This window comes from Schistocerca serialis, chromosome 2 (assembly GCF_023864345.2).
Source record: "Schistocerca serialis cubense isolate TAMUIC-IGC-003099 chromosome 2, iqSchSeri2.2, whole genome shotgun sequence".
Classification (NCBI taxonomy): Eukaryota; Metazoa; Arthropoda; class Insecta; order Orthoptera; family Acrididae; genus Schistocerca; species Schistocerca serialis.
Window position 1 is genome coordinate 314,327,865 of NC_064639.1, and position 16,331 is coordinate 314,344,195.

General features: G+C 44.5%; 1 protein-coding gene across 1 annotated transcript in view; it reads left to right on the forward strand.

Annotated features, from left to right (window-relative positions):
* The window catches only part of LOC126457108 (uncharacterized), a 77,915-nt gene extending 67,201 nt beyond the window's left edge, over positions 1-10,714 (forward strand). Inside the window, exon 3 of the mRNA XM_050093154.1 lies at positions 10,143-10,714. Within this exon, the coding sequence (XP_049949111.1) occupies positions 10,143-10,373 (231 nt within the window). The 3' untranslated portion in view covers positions 10,374-10,714. The remainder of the gene's footprint in view (positions 1-10,142) is intronic.
* Positions 10,715-16,331: the final 5,617 nt, after the last annotated feature.

The window sequence follows — 16,331 nt, forward strand, 5'->3', positions numbered from 1 at the left end:
ATCAGGCAGTGTAGTTCCCCCAGCTTTACGTAATTTAATCTCACAACTCTCCTATTTTTCTTTTATCGGAGTGCTTCTCGTAATTGCTCTTCAAGGCACCCCGTTCAGTTGATCTTTATAATCTTCAGGCGTCTCTGCGAGAACTGAAACGTCAGTGTAGTCCCTAAAGTTGTGTTTGTTCTCCTGTAATTTAATTCTATTTCACACTTATCCTTTCGTTTCCTTTACTGTTTGCTCTTATGTACAGATCGAATAACATGGTGAATAGGCTGTCACCCTTTTGAATAGGCTGTCACCCTTTCTCTCTTGCTGTAGATATACAGCGATGAAAGAAAAAAAAATACAGCGTACCTTTGTGGAAGTGAATTAAACGTCGTGAAAGTTTCTTAGATTATGTAGAACCATTTCAACTCGAAGCGCGCAAGTTGATTACTCATGGGTGGCTGGCGTTAGGAGAGATTTACATATGATGGGGTGAATATAAAACAGACACTTGTCAAGATATTGAAATCCACGATTTTATAGTGTGGAACCTCTCGATGGCGATCGAGGGGAGCGAAACAGAGTAACAGCACGTGCTCGCTACTTGCAAATAACTGTCGTTATTTATTAAGCAAAGTAACTGACTCGTCGAGTGGACGTTGTTGAATAGGTGGCATCCAATCGAACATGGAATTCACTTCCGCTTTTACGATGCATAAGTAAATGCTCAGTGGGGTCGCTCTTCGGTTTTCCACGCCGTACGACGATGCCGGTCTGCCTAGGTTACAGACAGAGCGCACAAGAATCTCAGTGCGTCACGACCCAGGACGTAACCAACGAGCACTGCCATGGATGGACCAGAGAGCAGCACATTTGCCAGAGGGCTGGGGCTGCTTTTGCTCTTGTCGGCCGTGCTGGGGGTTTCCCCGCACTCGCCGCGTGGCCGTCCCCCATTGGCCGCCCTCTCCCGCGCCTACTCTTTCCTCGTACTGGCGGCTCTCTTCTTCCTGGGCTGGTACAAGCTGCAGAGATTGGTCAGCACCATATTCCCAGGGCAGTCCTTCTGCTACTCGGCGCCCGCGCTCATCTGCTGCGCTACGGCGACCGTGACGACCATCTGTTCAGTCCTTGCGCAGGCTCTGACCAGGGGTCGCACATTCGCAAGCATCCTTGCCAACATTCAGAGTGCCGGCGTTTTCCTGAAGGAAGATCTAGGGAAAAGCGATAGACGAGCTGGACTGATATTGCTAATCGCGCTGCCCCTTCTTGTTATCCTTAACGCCGGAGTCGTTGCTCTTGCAGTCGTTAATGAATATTACGTTACCAGTGCGATAATATTAGACAACTTTGTGACGTTTCTCGTCTTGATGCAATTCATAGCAGTTTGCTTAGTTATTAGACAGAGGTTTTGTTATCTCAACACTATCTTGTTAGCAGATATCTGTTATGAACCCACTGCCTTTGCGATAGTTGGATCAATCAGTGTTATAAGTACTGATGACGGACCTATTCCACACCAAATGCGTACTAAGTCGCGAGATTTAGACGCCCTCTGTCGGAAAATTATGTTGCTACAGAATGTGCACATGAAGCTAACGAAACTGGCAGAATGTCTGAATAACATGTACGCTATTCCTATTACAATGGCTGTAGTGCAGCTTCTCGTGCTGGCCATTCATTTCTCATTCCGCCTAATACTACTAGGTGCGGCCAGTGCATACAAGGAGAGAATGAATGGAACATTTATCTGTGTATATTACATTATGGTTCTGATTATGGAAATCACATTTTTGTCTGTCGTCTCTCAATCGACATGTACCCAGGCGGATAGGACTTCAAGCCTAGCTGAAGAGGTTTTATTGCAGATTACTGTAGGTGAGTAAAACTGTCGTTAGTTTACTTTATGTATAGCTTTTACGCTAAGAAATACAGCCGCATTGAATTATTCTCTACTACACGACGAGGGTGCTTCAGCAGCGTAGCCGAGAAAAGTCAAACAGAGATTGGATGGCGTGTACAGGTACAGCTACCCATGCAGCTTCAGCACAATACTGTGGTGTCACCGCCAGACACCACACTTGCTAGGTGGTAGCCTTTAAATCGGCAGCGGTCCGTTATTAGTATACGTCGGACCCGCGTGTCGCCACTGTCAGGATTGCAGACCGAGCGCCACCACACGGCAGGTCTATAGAGACGTACTAGCACTCGCCAGTTGTACAGCCGACGTTCATAGCAATGGTTCACTGACAAATACGCTCTCATTTGCCTAGACGATAGTTAGCATAGCCTTCAGCTACATTTGCTACGACCTAGCAAGGCGCCATAGCTTTGATAATTAATATTGTGAAGCATGTATCATCAAGAGCGATGTTCTACAAATGTGGATTAAAGTTAAGTATTACAGCAACTGCGTCCATTTTCTAAGTTCTCATTTCCTTTTAACTGTTCCAGACCTCACGCCAATCTGCATGAGCTTAACGCGTGCCTTTCGGCTTCCTCTCGTTGTGACTTGGCTGTCGTGCTAAGTCACAACAAATACCACAGTTCATCATGAGCAGTGACTGGTGTATTGCGACGAGCCAGTTGCTCGGCCACCATTGACCAGACGTTCTCAATTGGTGAGAGATCTGGAGAATGTGTTGGCCAGGGCAGCAGTCGAACATTTTCTGTATCCAGAAAGGCCCGTACAGGAGCTGCAACATGCGGTCGTGCATTATCCAGCTGAAATGTAGGGTTTCGCAGGGATCGAATGACGGGTAGAGCCACGGCTCGTAACACATCTGAAAAGTAACGTCCACTGTTCAAAGTGCCGTCAACGCGAACAAGAGGTGACCGAGACGTGTAACAAATGGCACCCCATACCATCACGCCGGGTGATACGCCAGTATGGCGATGACGAAGACACGTTTCCAATGTGCGTTCACCGCGATGTCGCCAAACACGGATGCGACCATCATAATGCTGTAAACAGAATCTGGATTCATCCGAAAAAATGATGTTTTGCCATTCGTGCACCCAGGTTCGTCGTTGAGTACACCACCGCAGGCGCTCCTGTCTGTGATGGAGCGTCAAGGGTAACCGCAGTCATGGTCTCCGAGCTGATAGTCCATGCTGCTGCAAACGCCGTCGAACTGTTGGTGCAGATGGTTGTTGTCTTGCAAATGTCCGCATCTGTTGACTCAGAGAGCGAGACGTGGCTGCACGATCCGTTACAGCCACGCAGATAAGATGCCTGTCATCTCGACTGCTAGTGATACGAGGCCGTTGGGATCCAGTACGGTGTTCCGTATTACCCTCCTGAACCCACCGATTCCATATCCTCCTAACAGTCATTGGATCTCGACCAACGCGAGCAGCAATGTCGCGATACGATAAGCCGCAATCGCGATAGGCTACAATCGGACCTTTATCAAAGCTGGAAACCTAAGGGTACGCATTTCTCCTCCTTAATCAACTGCTGTTTGAGTATGAGAAATCGGTTGGAATCTTTCCTCATGTCAGCACGATGTAGGTGTCGCCTCTGGCGCCTACCTCGTGTGAATGCTCTGAAAAGCTAATCATTTGCATTTCACAGCATCTTCTTCCTGTCGGCTAAATTTCGCATCTGTAGCACGTCATGTTCGTGGTGTAGCAATTTTAATGGCCAGTAGTGTATAAGGGGCGATCAAAAAGTTTCCGTCTGAAGACCACACTAACCCTTTGCGTAGATGTCGGTGCTTAAATACACGCACCGCAGTCGCGCTGGGTTGCACTTAGCCTGCAGCAATGTCCTCAAACGGAAACTTTATGATCGCTCGTTCCAGTTCACAGTTCAATGTAGTTACGTGCAGTGATGTTTTTAACTTTCATGTTGTCGATGATCTTGAGAGAAGGGACAGAATTCATCATGGAACATTTTTCGAATAGCTGACCAAGGACATTGTCCATCAGAAACTGCATGTCACAGTACCTCCGTTTCCTACGGAACAAATCGTAGAGTTGAAAATTTCTTTCATCATCGGTATTCGAAAGTGACAGCATCATACCAAACGCCATCGTACGTGAGCGCCATACCATGGACGTGGTTCGTTTATAAGAGGTCTCTCAAAAAATTCCGGGCGTACCCTGGACTCTGTACCTCCAAATAATACTTTCAACAGGAAATACCGAGCGAGGCAGCGACTGATGCGCTGCACATTTGCATGAAAGTGACAAACAGCCACGGTCTAAAAACATTTCATACGTCTGTAGTTAATTTACATTCAGATAAAGTAGAATTATTTGCTGTCAGTCGATGTTTACAGAGATCCAAATTATGAATTTTCCAATTAAGATTCTCATCTATATGAACACCCAAAAACTTAGTACGCTCCACCTGGTTACTGACTTCTGTTGATGTTACATATTTATAGAAGGAACCATACTCGTTCCGGGAGAAAACTGGATTTGCTGGGTTTTTTTGAGTTAAGAGCAAGCCCATTCGCAAAAAACCAATCAATAACTTTTCCAAAGGCATTATTTGTATAATTTTCTATTGGAGTTTCTTCTACTGGATTAATGTGCTTGTATCGTCAGCAAATAGTGTCTGTTTAGCTTCTTGTTTCTGATAAGAAGGTAGGTCACTCACAAATATCAAGAGCAGAAGGGGACCCATGATCGAACACTGAAGAACGCCTACTGTAATTTCACCCCAGTTAGATGAAGTGGGAAACTTCCTTAAATCACTTAAACCATATAAAGGAACTTTTTGCTTCCTGTTCTGTAGATATGACTTAAACCACTCATATGCTGTTCTATTTATACCGCACAACTGTAATTTCTGTAACATAATGTCATAGTTCACACAGTAAAATGGTTTGGATACGTCACAGAAAATTCCTATCGGCGACAATTTCCTATTTAAAGACTCTATTATGTGGGCAGTAAAATTGTATATTCTGTCTCAGTGGAACAGCATTTTTGAAATCCAAACTGTAATTTACTAAGTATTAAATTACTCCAGAATGAGATTTTCACTCTGCAGCGGAGTGCAGAGCTGGTATGAAACCTCCTGGCAGATTAAAACTTTGTGCCGGACCGAGACTCGAACTCGGGATTCTTGCCTTTCGCGGGCAAGTGCTCTACCATCTGAGCTAACCAAGCACGACTCACGACCCTCCCTCACAGCTTCAATTCTGCCAGTACCTTGTCTCCCACCTTACAAACCTCACAGAAGTTCTTCTGCGAACCTTGCAGAACTAGCACTCCCGGAAGAAAGCATATTGCGGACACATGGCTTAGCCATAGCCAGAGACGAGGTACTGACAGAATTGAAGCTGTGACGACGGGTCGTGAGTCGTGCTTGGGTAGCTCAGATGGTAGAGCACTTGCCCGTGAAAGGAAAAGGTCCCGAGTTCGAGTCTCTGTTTTAATCTGTCAGGAGGTTTCATTTCATTACTGCTGTGGTGGCTAACCACTCTTGAGTACATCACATTCTCCACTATTTTTGAAAATGCTGAGAGCAAGGATAATGGCCGGTAATTATTGATATCTGTGGTGTCCCATTTTTTGTTGAGAGTTTCGACAATGGCATATTTTAACCTGTGTGGGAAAACACCTTGATTTAGTGATGCATTACAGATGTGACTCAGAACATCAGCTGTAACTGCTCCACATTGTTTTAATATCTTGTGAGAGATGTCAACTACTCCAACAGAACATTTATTTTTCAAAGATTTGATGATTTTCCTTAGTTCACAAGTTGTTAGATGAAAATTAATTTGACTAGGATTTCTCAAAACTGACTCTTCCATGTACTGCATAACTTATTTTGAACTATTCTCACCGATTTTTTCACCTACACTTAAGAAACGGTTGTTAAATACATTAGCTACTTGTGTACTGTTGGTTAAGATTGTCTCACTCTCTTTAATAGTAATACTACAAACCCCAGTGGTTACTTTTCCTGTATCTCTTCTAACAACATTCCATACTGATTTGATTTTATTGCCCCAGTTGTTAATTTCATCTCTAATATACATATTTTTTGATTTTCTGAAAACTTTTCTCAGTATGTTACAATAATTTTTATAGTGTAAAATTGCTTCTGGGCCTTTACTAATTCTTGCTGCCTCATACAGTTTTCTTTTCCTTTCTGAGGACAGTTTAATACCCGTAGTGATCGAAAGTTTCTGTGAAAACTGTTTGGTGTTACATTTAGCAATTTTTTGGGGGCAACAGTGTTCAGAAAGGGATATAAATTTATCAATAAATATGTCGCATTTATCATTGGCATTTGGCTCATTATATATCCTACTGGCCATTAAAATTGTTACACCACGAACATGACGTGCTACAGACGCGAAATTTAACCGACAGGAAGAAGATGCTGTGATATGCAACCGATTAGCGTCTCAGAGCATTCACACAAGGTTGGTGCCGGTGGCGACACCTACAACGTGCTGACATGAGGAAAGTTTCCAACTGATTTCTCATACACAAACAGCAGTTGACCGCCGTTGCCTGGTGAAACGTTGTTGTGATGCCTCGTGTAAGGAGGAGAAATACGTACCATCACGTTTCCGACTTTGATAAAGGTCGGATTGTAGCCTATCGCGATTGCGGTTTATCGTATCGCCTCATTGCTGCTCGCGTTGGTCGAGATCCAATGACTGATAGCAGAATATGGAATCGGTGGGTTCAGGAGGGTAATACGGAACGCCGTGCTGTATCCCAACGGGCTCGTATCACTAGCAGTCGAGATGACTGGCATCTTATCCGCATGTCTGTAACGGATCGTGCAGCCACGTCTCGATCCCTGAGTCAACAGATGGGGACGTTTGCAAGACAACAACCATCTGCACGAACAGTTCGACGACGTTTGCAGCAGCATGGACTATCAGCTCGGAGACCATGGCTGCGGTTACCCTTGATGCTGCATCACAGACAGGAGCGCCTGCGCTGGTGTACTCAACGACGAACATACTTGATCTATTTCACCACTCGCATTTCGCTGCCTAGTCGACACACTGAACAACACAAATAAGAGAAGCAGTGCGTTTCGTACTTTTAAACTAGTCCAAGGCAACGAAACACAGGAAAGAAGTACCAACAGGTCCTTCTCTAACATTTTTAGATATCTACTGTTCTCATCGCCAGAGCTATCTTGTTCAGACAGTATATTTGTACAAATAATGAGTCATCTGTATTCTAAGTATGGTTGAAATTGCTCAAAGCGAGCTTAAAATATGCTTTCCAGTCCGATATATATATATATATATCCAGAAAGAAGCACATGTCGAGAAATTTCATCCAATCTTTTTACATACATGGCACATTATTTGTATAATTATTTGTATAAATATACTATGGGAGCAAGAAGATACCCCTCTCATCCCTATGGGCGAATATATACACTCCTGGAAATGGAAAAAAGAACACATTGACACCGGTGTGTCAGACCCACCATACTTGCTCCGGACACTGCGAGAGGGCTGTACAAGCAATGATCACACGCACGGCACAGCGGACACACCAGGAACCGCGGTGTTGGCCGTCGAATGGCGCTAGATGCGCAGCATTTGTGCACCGCCGCCGTCAGTGTCAGCCAGTTTGCCGTGGCATACGGAGCTCCATCGCAGTCTTTAACACTGGTAGCATGCCGCGACAGCGTGGACGTGAACCGTATGTGCAGTTGACGGACTTTGAGCGAGGGCGTATAGTGGGCATGCGGGAGGCCGAGTGGACGTACCGCCGAATTGCTCAACACGTGGGGCGTGAGGTCTCCACAGTACATCGATGTTGTCGCCAGTGGTCGGCGGAAGGTGCACGTGACCGTCGACCTGGGACCGGACCGCAGCGACGCACGGATGCACGCCAAGACCGTAGGATCCTACGCAGTGCCGTAGGGGACCGCACCGCCACTTCCCAGCAAATTAGGGACACTGTTGCTCCTGGGGTATCGGCGAGGACCATTCGCAACCGTCTCCATGAAGCTGGGCTACGGTCCCGCACACTGTTAGGCCGTCTTCCGCTCACGCCCCAACATCGTGCAGCCCGCCTCCAGTGGTGTCGCGACAGGCGTGAATGGAGGGACGAATGGAGACGTGTCGTCTTCAGCGATGAGAGTCGCTTCTGCCTTGGTGCCAATGATGGTCGTATGCGTGTTTGGCGCCGTGCAGGTGAGCGCCACAATCAGGACTGCATACGACCGAGGCACACAGGGCCAACACCCGGCATCATGGTGTGGGGAGCGATCTCCTACACTGGCCGTACACCACTGGTGATCGTCGAGGGGACACTGAATAGTGCACGGTACATCCAAACCGTCATCGAACCCATCGTTCTACCATTCCTAGACCGGCAAGGGAACTTGCTGTTCCAACAGGACAATGCACGTCCGCATGTATCCCGTGCCACCCAACGTGCTCTAGAAGGTGTAAGTCAACTACCCTGGCCAGCAAGATCTCCGGATCTGTCCCCCATTGAGCATGTTTGGGACTGGATGAAGCGTCGTCTCACGCGGTCTGCACGTCCAGCACGAACGCTGGTCCACCTGAGGCGCCAGGTGGAAATGGCATGGCAAGCTGTTCCACAGGACTACATCCAGCATCTCTACGATCGTCTCCATGGGAGAATAGCAGCCTGCATTGCTGCGAAAGGTGGATATACACTGTACTAGTGCCGACATTGTGCATGCTCTGTTGCCTGTGTCTATGTGCCTGTGGTTCTGTCAGTGTGATCATGTGATGTATCTGACCCCAGGAATGTGTCAATAAAGTTTCCCCTTCCTGGGACAATGAATTCGCGGTGTTCTTATTTCAATTTCCAGGAGTATATATATATATATATATATATATATATATATATATATATATATAATGTTCGATTGAAATAGATCCTGTGGTTTAGGAGGAGATGTGGATTATAATTGTACACACACACACACACACACACACACACATATATATATATATATATATATATATATATATATATATATATATATATAATATCTCACGAAATAAGCGTCAAACGACAAAACTACAAAGAACGAAACTCGTTTAGCTTGAAGGGGGAAACCAGATGGCGCTATGGTTGGCCCACTAGGTGGCACTGCCATAGATCAAACGGATATCACCTGCGTTTTTTTTTAATAGGAACCCCCATTTTTATTAAATATTCGTGTAGTACGGAGAGAAATATGAATGTTTTAGTTGGACCACTTTTTTCGCTTTGTGATAGATGGCGCTGTAATAGTCAGAAACGTAGAAGTACGTGGTATCGCGTAACATCCCGCCAGTGCGGACGGTATTTGCTACGTGATACATTACCCTTGTTAAAATGGACCGTTTACCAATTGCGGAAAAGGTCGATATCGTGTTGATGTATGGCTATTGTGATCGAAATGCCCAACGGGCGTGTGCTATGTATGCTGCTCGGTATCCTGGACGAGTTCCTGAAGCATTTCCGTAACACTAGTGTGATGATCAAACCTACCAGTAACAAATCTAGCAGCCCGCCTCTGAATTGCTTCTATGTCCTCCCTCAATCCGACCTGATAGGGATCCCAAACGCTCGAGCAGTGCTCAAGAATAGGTCGTATTAGTGTTTTATAAGCGGTCTCCTTTACAGATGAACCACACCTTCCCAAAATTCTACCAATGAACCGAAGACCACTATCCGCCTTCCCCACAACTGCCATTACATGCTTATCCCACTTCATATCGCTCTGCAGTGTTACGCCCAAATATTTAATCGACATGACTACACTGCTAATGGAGTATTCAAACATTACGGGATTATTTTTCCTATTCATCTGCATTAATTTACGTTTATCTATATTTAGAGTTAGCTGCCATTCTTTACACCAATTACAAATCCTGTTCAAGTCATCTTGTATCCTCCTACAGTCACTCAACGACGACACCTTCCCGTACACCGTACATCAATACCAAGCCAAATAAATGCTTGCATAAGGGCCAGAGGATGACTAACTTGCTCAGCTTGTGAAGTTGTTTCTCTCGATAAATCATCCAATTTTTCTGAAATTTGTTGTCTGTACGTGTACATCACATCTGCCGATTGCCGTCCCATTGGGATATTTTCATCCGGGAGTGTGTGTGTGTGTGTTTTATCTGGCATTGTGGTGCTCACAGTAGTTACAAGCAGTGGCAGTGATGACGACGGTGAGTTTCCCACAGACGGCGGTCCGCGAGAGCTGTGCCAGCACCTCCGCCAGCTGTCCCGGCAGGTGCGCCTCGGGCCCGTCCGCTTCCACGCCCGCGGACTGTTCACTGTGGACGCCGGGCTGCTCACCGGCATGGCCAACATCGTCGTCACCTACCTCATCATACTGCTGCAGTTCGCTGTTGGCGACGGTGCCAACGTTCCTACCTCGCCTTACGCAGTCCAAACCAACGCGACTCTGGTAGTCTCAATGCCTTCAAAACACGTGGTGTGACAGAGAAAAATAACTGCATTCTCAACGAGTAATGTTAGGAGACTCTCTGTAATGTAAATGGAAGGCATAAACGTCTCACACATTCATTCACAACCTCACCAAAAGTTAAATTAACCAGCAAAGGGCTTAGCACACTCACGTAACACAAGCAGTGAAAATGGATTCATCAAGCAAAACCATTTGTTTCATAAATGACTAGCGAAAGTGGAAGATCTGACCTACCACAAAATGTTTCTTTTCCACCAAGGTCTGCACCATAAAAATTGTTGTGAGTGATCACTTATATTTGTGTGTGGACTGACTCACTACCTAGTGGTAAGAATAGTGTTTACATTCACGTGCCATGTGTCTAAAGCAACTATTTCATAGAAAGATTATTCACCTTTTGAGCTCATCACCCTCTGAATATGTCAGAATTCGCAACAAATGAGTGGCAAATTATGTCATTTAAAGATATTACACACAATATACTTCTATATGTAATAATCTTTGAGACGAACAATCTTGATAAGAGGCTAAAAATATAATATTAGAAAAGATCTTTAGCCTGTGCTGATAAATTTTGCCTTGTAAATGAAATTAAGTTTTCCTTACTATGTTTTGTAATAAACTACTTAATATATTGGCATTCCAGAGCTCTGTACTGGTATGATTTTTATGATTTGCTATGAAAGTTTTCGGAGAAGGAATAAGGAATGTACTGTGGCATTCAACTCCTTAATTCTCGTGTCATCGATAGATAATTGCTAACGCAATCTCAGAGGGCTAACCACCCAAGACAGAGGAGCTTGGGGCCAACAGAACCGTTTGTGGAGGCAGCTTATATCTTTTGGCTCGTTTCCGATGAAATGGCCATAACTGACAAAATCAAATGGTTCAAATGACTCTAAGCACTATGGGACTTAACATCTGAGGTCGTCACTCCCCTAGACTTAGAACTACTTAAACCTAACTAACCTAAGGACATCACAAATCGATGCCCGAGGCAGAATTCGAACCTGCAACCGTAGCAGCCGCGTGGTTCCGGACTGAAGCGCCTAGAACCGCTCGACCACAGCGGCCGGCTCATAACCGACAAATCCATGTCTTGTGATAACGACTTTTCCACACTACGCACTACTGTATACCAACCCACCAACTCCGATGTCACCATACTCCTCCCTACAGCACTACAGAATCATCGCATCCTTCCGCTCAGTGCAGGTTTTACTGGACAGCAGTGAAATACATAATTTTCGTTTCCAGCACTCATCAACATTCGTTAAAAAGACACAATATAGTTCTTAAAATCATCAAAATAGAATACTATTTTATAAATAATATGTAATTATTTATTATTTAAATACCAACGAAAATTTTCTTTGCAATTTAAAGAACTTATTGCGTAAAGAGGAGATAATGTACTGTGACGGGAGAGGAAATGATATTGCAATAAAAAAAAATAGGACGACGACGGCTGAGTTTTGACCAATCGACGTGGACCATTGTCAAAAGCTACTGTTGCAACATATGAAATCTAATCCGTGTTCATCCACCGTTGTTCTTGGGCCACCACCGTACTCTGCACTTGTACGCCGACGTCATGGCAGCCAGCTGCTATCCTCACTTCGTTAATTCGCGTATTTCCTAATACACGCCTCTGACAACATCACTCGCTAACTGTTCTACACGCAGTGTGTGTACGGCTATGGCCTCCAGCCCCGACTGCAACAACATCGCCGACGCTGGCAAACGCATATTGTAGAGATTCGATGCATTAGCTGTTGACTCCAAAATTTCCAGTGTCTCTCCCATCATTTCATCACAGTCCGAAGTGTGCTGTAGTCCTCTCTTTTGCAGCCCTCTTTTGTAACCGAGTACGGAACGTGCTGTCTTGTGACGGCACAGCAGGTGCAAGAATAAGGGACGGAGTGTCGTATATAGCTTGGGATTCCTAAAATTAAAAAAAAAAAACCTTATTTTATTCACAAAACACAGGGAATTTGCAGTAACATTAACCTCATTATTTCGGACAATTAAAACCTATTTATTGGTTGCACATTGCGTACAGCGATTCCTTTAATTGGTGGAGCCTTCTACAGTTGTGCTGATCACCCAGAACATTATGATTATTGCTAACCGCGACTTCGGATGACGCCAAGTGGCGTTGCGGGCAGAGGCGTTGAAGAGGTACCAAAAGTATGTAAGCGAAGCAGGCAAGGACGAGGGATCACCCTAGCGAAGATATGGGCTGCAAATGAATGGGGATATCCATTAAGATAAACGACTTTCACAAGGGAAAGATTATTATTATGCAGTGCTTGAGCACTAGTATCTTGAAACTGGTGGAATGATCACGTGCTGCTGTCATCGGCATCTACTGTCATCGGCATCTACGGAAAGAGGTAGGAGGAAGTGAAACTACCAAAATGGCTCTGAGCACTATGCGACTTAACTTCTGAGGTCATCAGTCGCCTAGAACTTAGAACTAATTAAACCTAACTAACCTAAGGACATCACACACATCCATGGCCGAGGCAGGATTCGAACCTGCGACCGTAGCGGTCACGCGGTTCCAGACTGAAGCGCCTAGAACCGCATGGCCACACCGGCCGGCAGTGAAACTACCCCTATGCACTAACTGGTTAGACATCCATGACTCTTCACAGAACGTAGCGCTCGGAGGCTTGTCTGCTCCGGAAAGCAGGACAGATCTGTGGCGTCTATACCGAAAGAGCACAATGCTGGTGCAGGCACAAGTGTTAGAGAGCACACCAGTCGTCGTACACTGTTGAACATGAAGCTCCGCAGCAGACCATCCCTAAGTGTTCACATGTTGTCCCAACGACATCATCAATTACGATTATAACGGGCACGAGACCATCGGGATTCAATAGTCGGACAATGGAAACGTGTCGGCTCTTCGGGTGAATGACATTTTTGCTACACTAGGCCGATGGTCGTTTCCACAAACGCCGCCATAATGTGAAAGGAGATTAGAAACGTGCAGTGCGCCACGGAGGTAGCCAATTAGGAGCAGTAGCTATGGAAGACATTCTACTCCGCTTGCATGGCGCCTTTTGTAGTAATCAGAGACATGCTGACAGCTACGAACCATCTGCATCCCTTCATGCTTCATGTCTTCCCCGGCGGCGATGTCACCTTTCAGCAGTAAAATTGTTCGTGTCTCGGAACCAGAACCGTGCTACAGTGCTTTAAGGAGCATTATAGTGAACTCACGGTGGTACCTCGGCGACCAAATTCGACTGACGTACATCGTACAGAACCCATCTGGGTCGCTATAGGGCTCCATCACCGCTTATGCAAATCGGAGACCTATTACTTACGCGAATTAAGCGATCTGTGCTTAGACATCCAACGCCAAATGCCTCCATGAGCATACCATCAAACTGCAGGATTCCTGATACGCAGAATCAGTGATGTAATTCCTTCCAAAAATGGACAAACAAGCTATTAAGCAGGTGTTTATAATGTTTTGGCTCACCAGTGTATGTAGCAGAAGGACAAGGCTCAAAAACAAAATTCAACAGCTGTGCAGTACTTTCAACCACATGCTTTTATTTTTCTCAAAGTTAAGAGTCATCTACTAACGTCGTGCCATAGGTAACACTGCAGTTACGACGAAACGTGACCATGAACTGTGAAAAACACTTCGGTGTCATTTTAAGCTGATATGCGGGCTTAGTCTACTTTCCCTTACATCCTTCATCACACATTTACTGAAACAGCAGCGCTTGTAATATGTTATATTCCGTATTGCAGGAGTCTAGGGGTTGTAGAAGAGGCTTAGCAGATTGAAAAGCAAGTCCATAAATGTACCATTTGAATGAGAAATGCGTTTGGAGATAGTGCCACTTTCAAACCTTCCACTTCACGGTTTACATCACTGCTTCAGCGTTCTGGTCTCTCGTCAATCCATCATTAAGCAGCAAGGACGACCTAAATAGTACAAGATGGCGGAATAAGCATTTGAAGAGTAGACAGAGGTGTTGATTTACAGTTAACCTGAGCATGATGGTAGAGCTATAGTACAAATGTATCGAGAACATTTTCCAGATTGCCTCAGTCCATCACGAGGTTCCGCGTAGGACATGGTAGCTGATGCGCAGTGACCAATATTCATCTAAAATGCTGGCCGAGTTCATCTATTTGTTCGTAAGGGGCATGCTGAGTAGTGTTTGCCCCCTTTCGGACGGTCGGCGATTACAGAATTGTGGCGTACACTATGCAATCAACCTCAAACGATACTGCAGAAGCTTTTAGGTAACACAATTTAATTTTTGTGTTATTTATAGCTTTATACTTCGTTAATGGCCGTAGTTATTGAGATATTTGCATGGAAGTAAGACATTGAGAAAAATTCGAAAAATTTTGCGATGAAAAAGAGGGATGTCTATGATTTTCTGTTAGGTGAATTTTACATAATATGTTGCTGATTATGAAGTTTAGCTAACATTGAATTTTTCTTTCGTTTTGGGTGGATATCTTGAAACTTCTCCTTTGAATGTAAAGAATGAGAGTACTGGTAAACTTCTACGTTATTTGATTTTCAAACAGCTGAGCAAAACTCAACGTACACAGACAGTTTTCTCTTTACTTATTCTGATCATCACTAAACTGACACACATTATTTTTAGCGTAACGCCATCTGGCTTTCAATAATCCCTACAAAAAATGGCCCTGACTAACAATAACCTATACCTTTCATGAATGACTTACCTCACAAAAATCTTCGTTACTCGAACTACTGAAACACAGCGAGCCCCAATACTGCCAGCTAAATGAAAGATTCTAACAACTGAAAGCACTAACTACTGATAGGAATAACTAGCAAATGAAAGATTTTGATAGATAACAAACAATTTATTTACCTTAATAATGTTCAAAAATCATCATATATGTATCTATCAATTCATGAGATCCATCTTTACAAATTTCCTTTTTCTGGTGGACACACGGCCAGAACGTCCGCTTATAGTAACCTCTCAAAACTCCGGCATCTCTCTCTCCACATCCACCACTGCTGGCGGCTCACCTCCAACAGCCCAATGCTACGCTCTGTTTACATAGAACTGCCTAACACTACGCAAATGAATATTCCATCAATGAGTCCAACCACCCACAGACTGCACGCAGCACTGTCAGTGATTTTCATACAGACCACTACTTGGCTTTACCGACATAAAAACCTAACCAGCCTACTTATATAGCCCCCATGCTCCCCACAAAATTTACAAATAGTTTTTGACAGTGGACAATACTTATTTGCTAAAATTTTTTATATTAATGACAAAAAAATATATCGAATTCACACAATTATTGATACACTGTTGGTCAAAAGCAGAAAATTGTTCTCACAGTCCATAAAGATAGTCCTAATCATTCATCACAGTGGTAATTGCAGTTTTTTTTCTTTTGCACAGAGTCTGAGCAGTAAAATAAAATGCACATGGAAGTAGTGGATTTCCATGCAGTCTTGAAGAAGTAGTGTTGTCCTTCCAACGGAAAGACAGCGATGACTCTTGATATGCAGACAGGTAAGGGCCCACAACAGATCAAACCCACAGCAGAGTCAATAGAAGTTTTGAAGAACATTGGTAGGTAGGTCAATACAGAGCAGACCAACTGTAGTCCTGGTAGAGATTATGGTATTGGTGGGCAATCAAAGGTGCAGACCCACTGTAGTTCTTGTAGAGATGGCCGGCAGCCATCTGTTGCGACTGTGCAGGTGCACAATCACCATCAAAGAGTCTTGCAGATAAGATAGCAAGTACATTAACCACCATTTGTGCAATCATAATTTTTTTTTTGAAATGTCCTTAAAACCGGCAGTGCTGTTAACCAGTCCCCTGCTGAATTATCAACACAGATGCGAGCATTAACAGTCCCTTTTTTTAACTTCTCACATATTGTGCTTGTACTATGACCA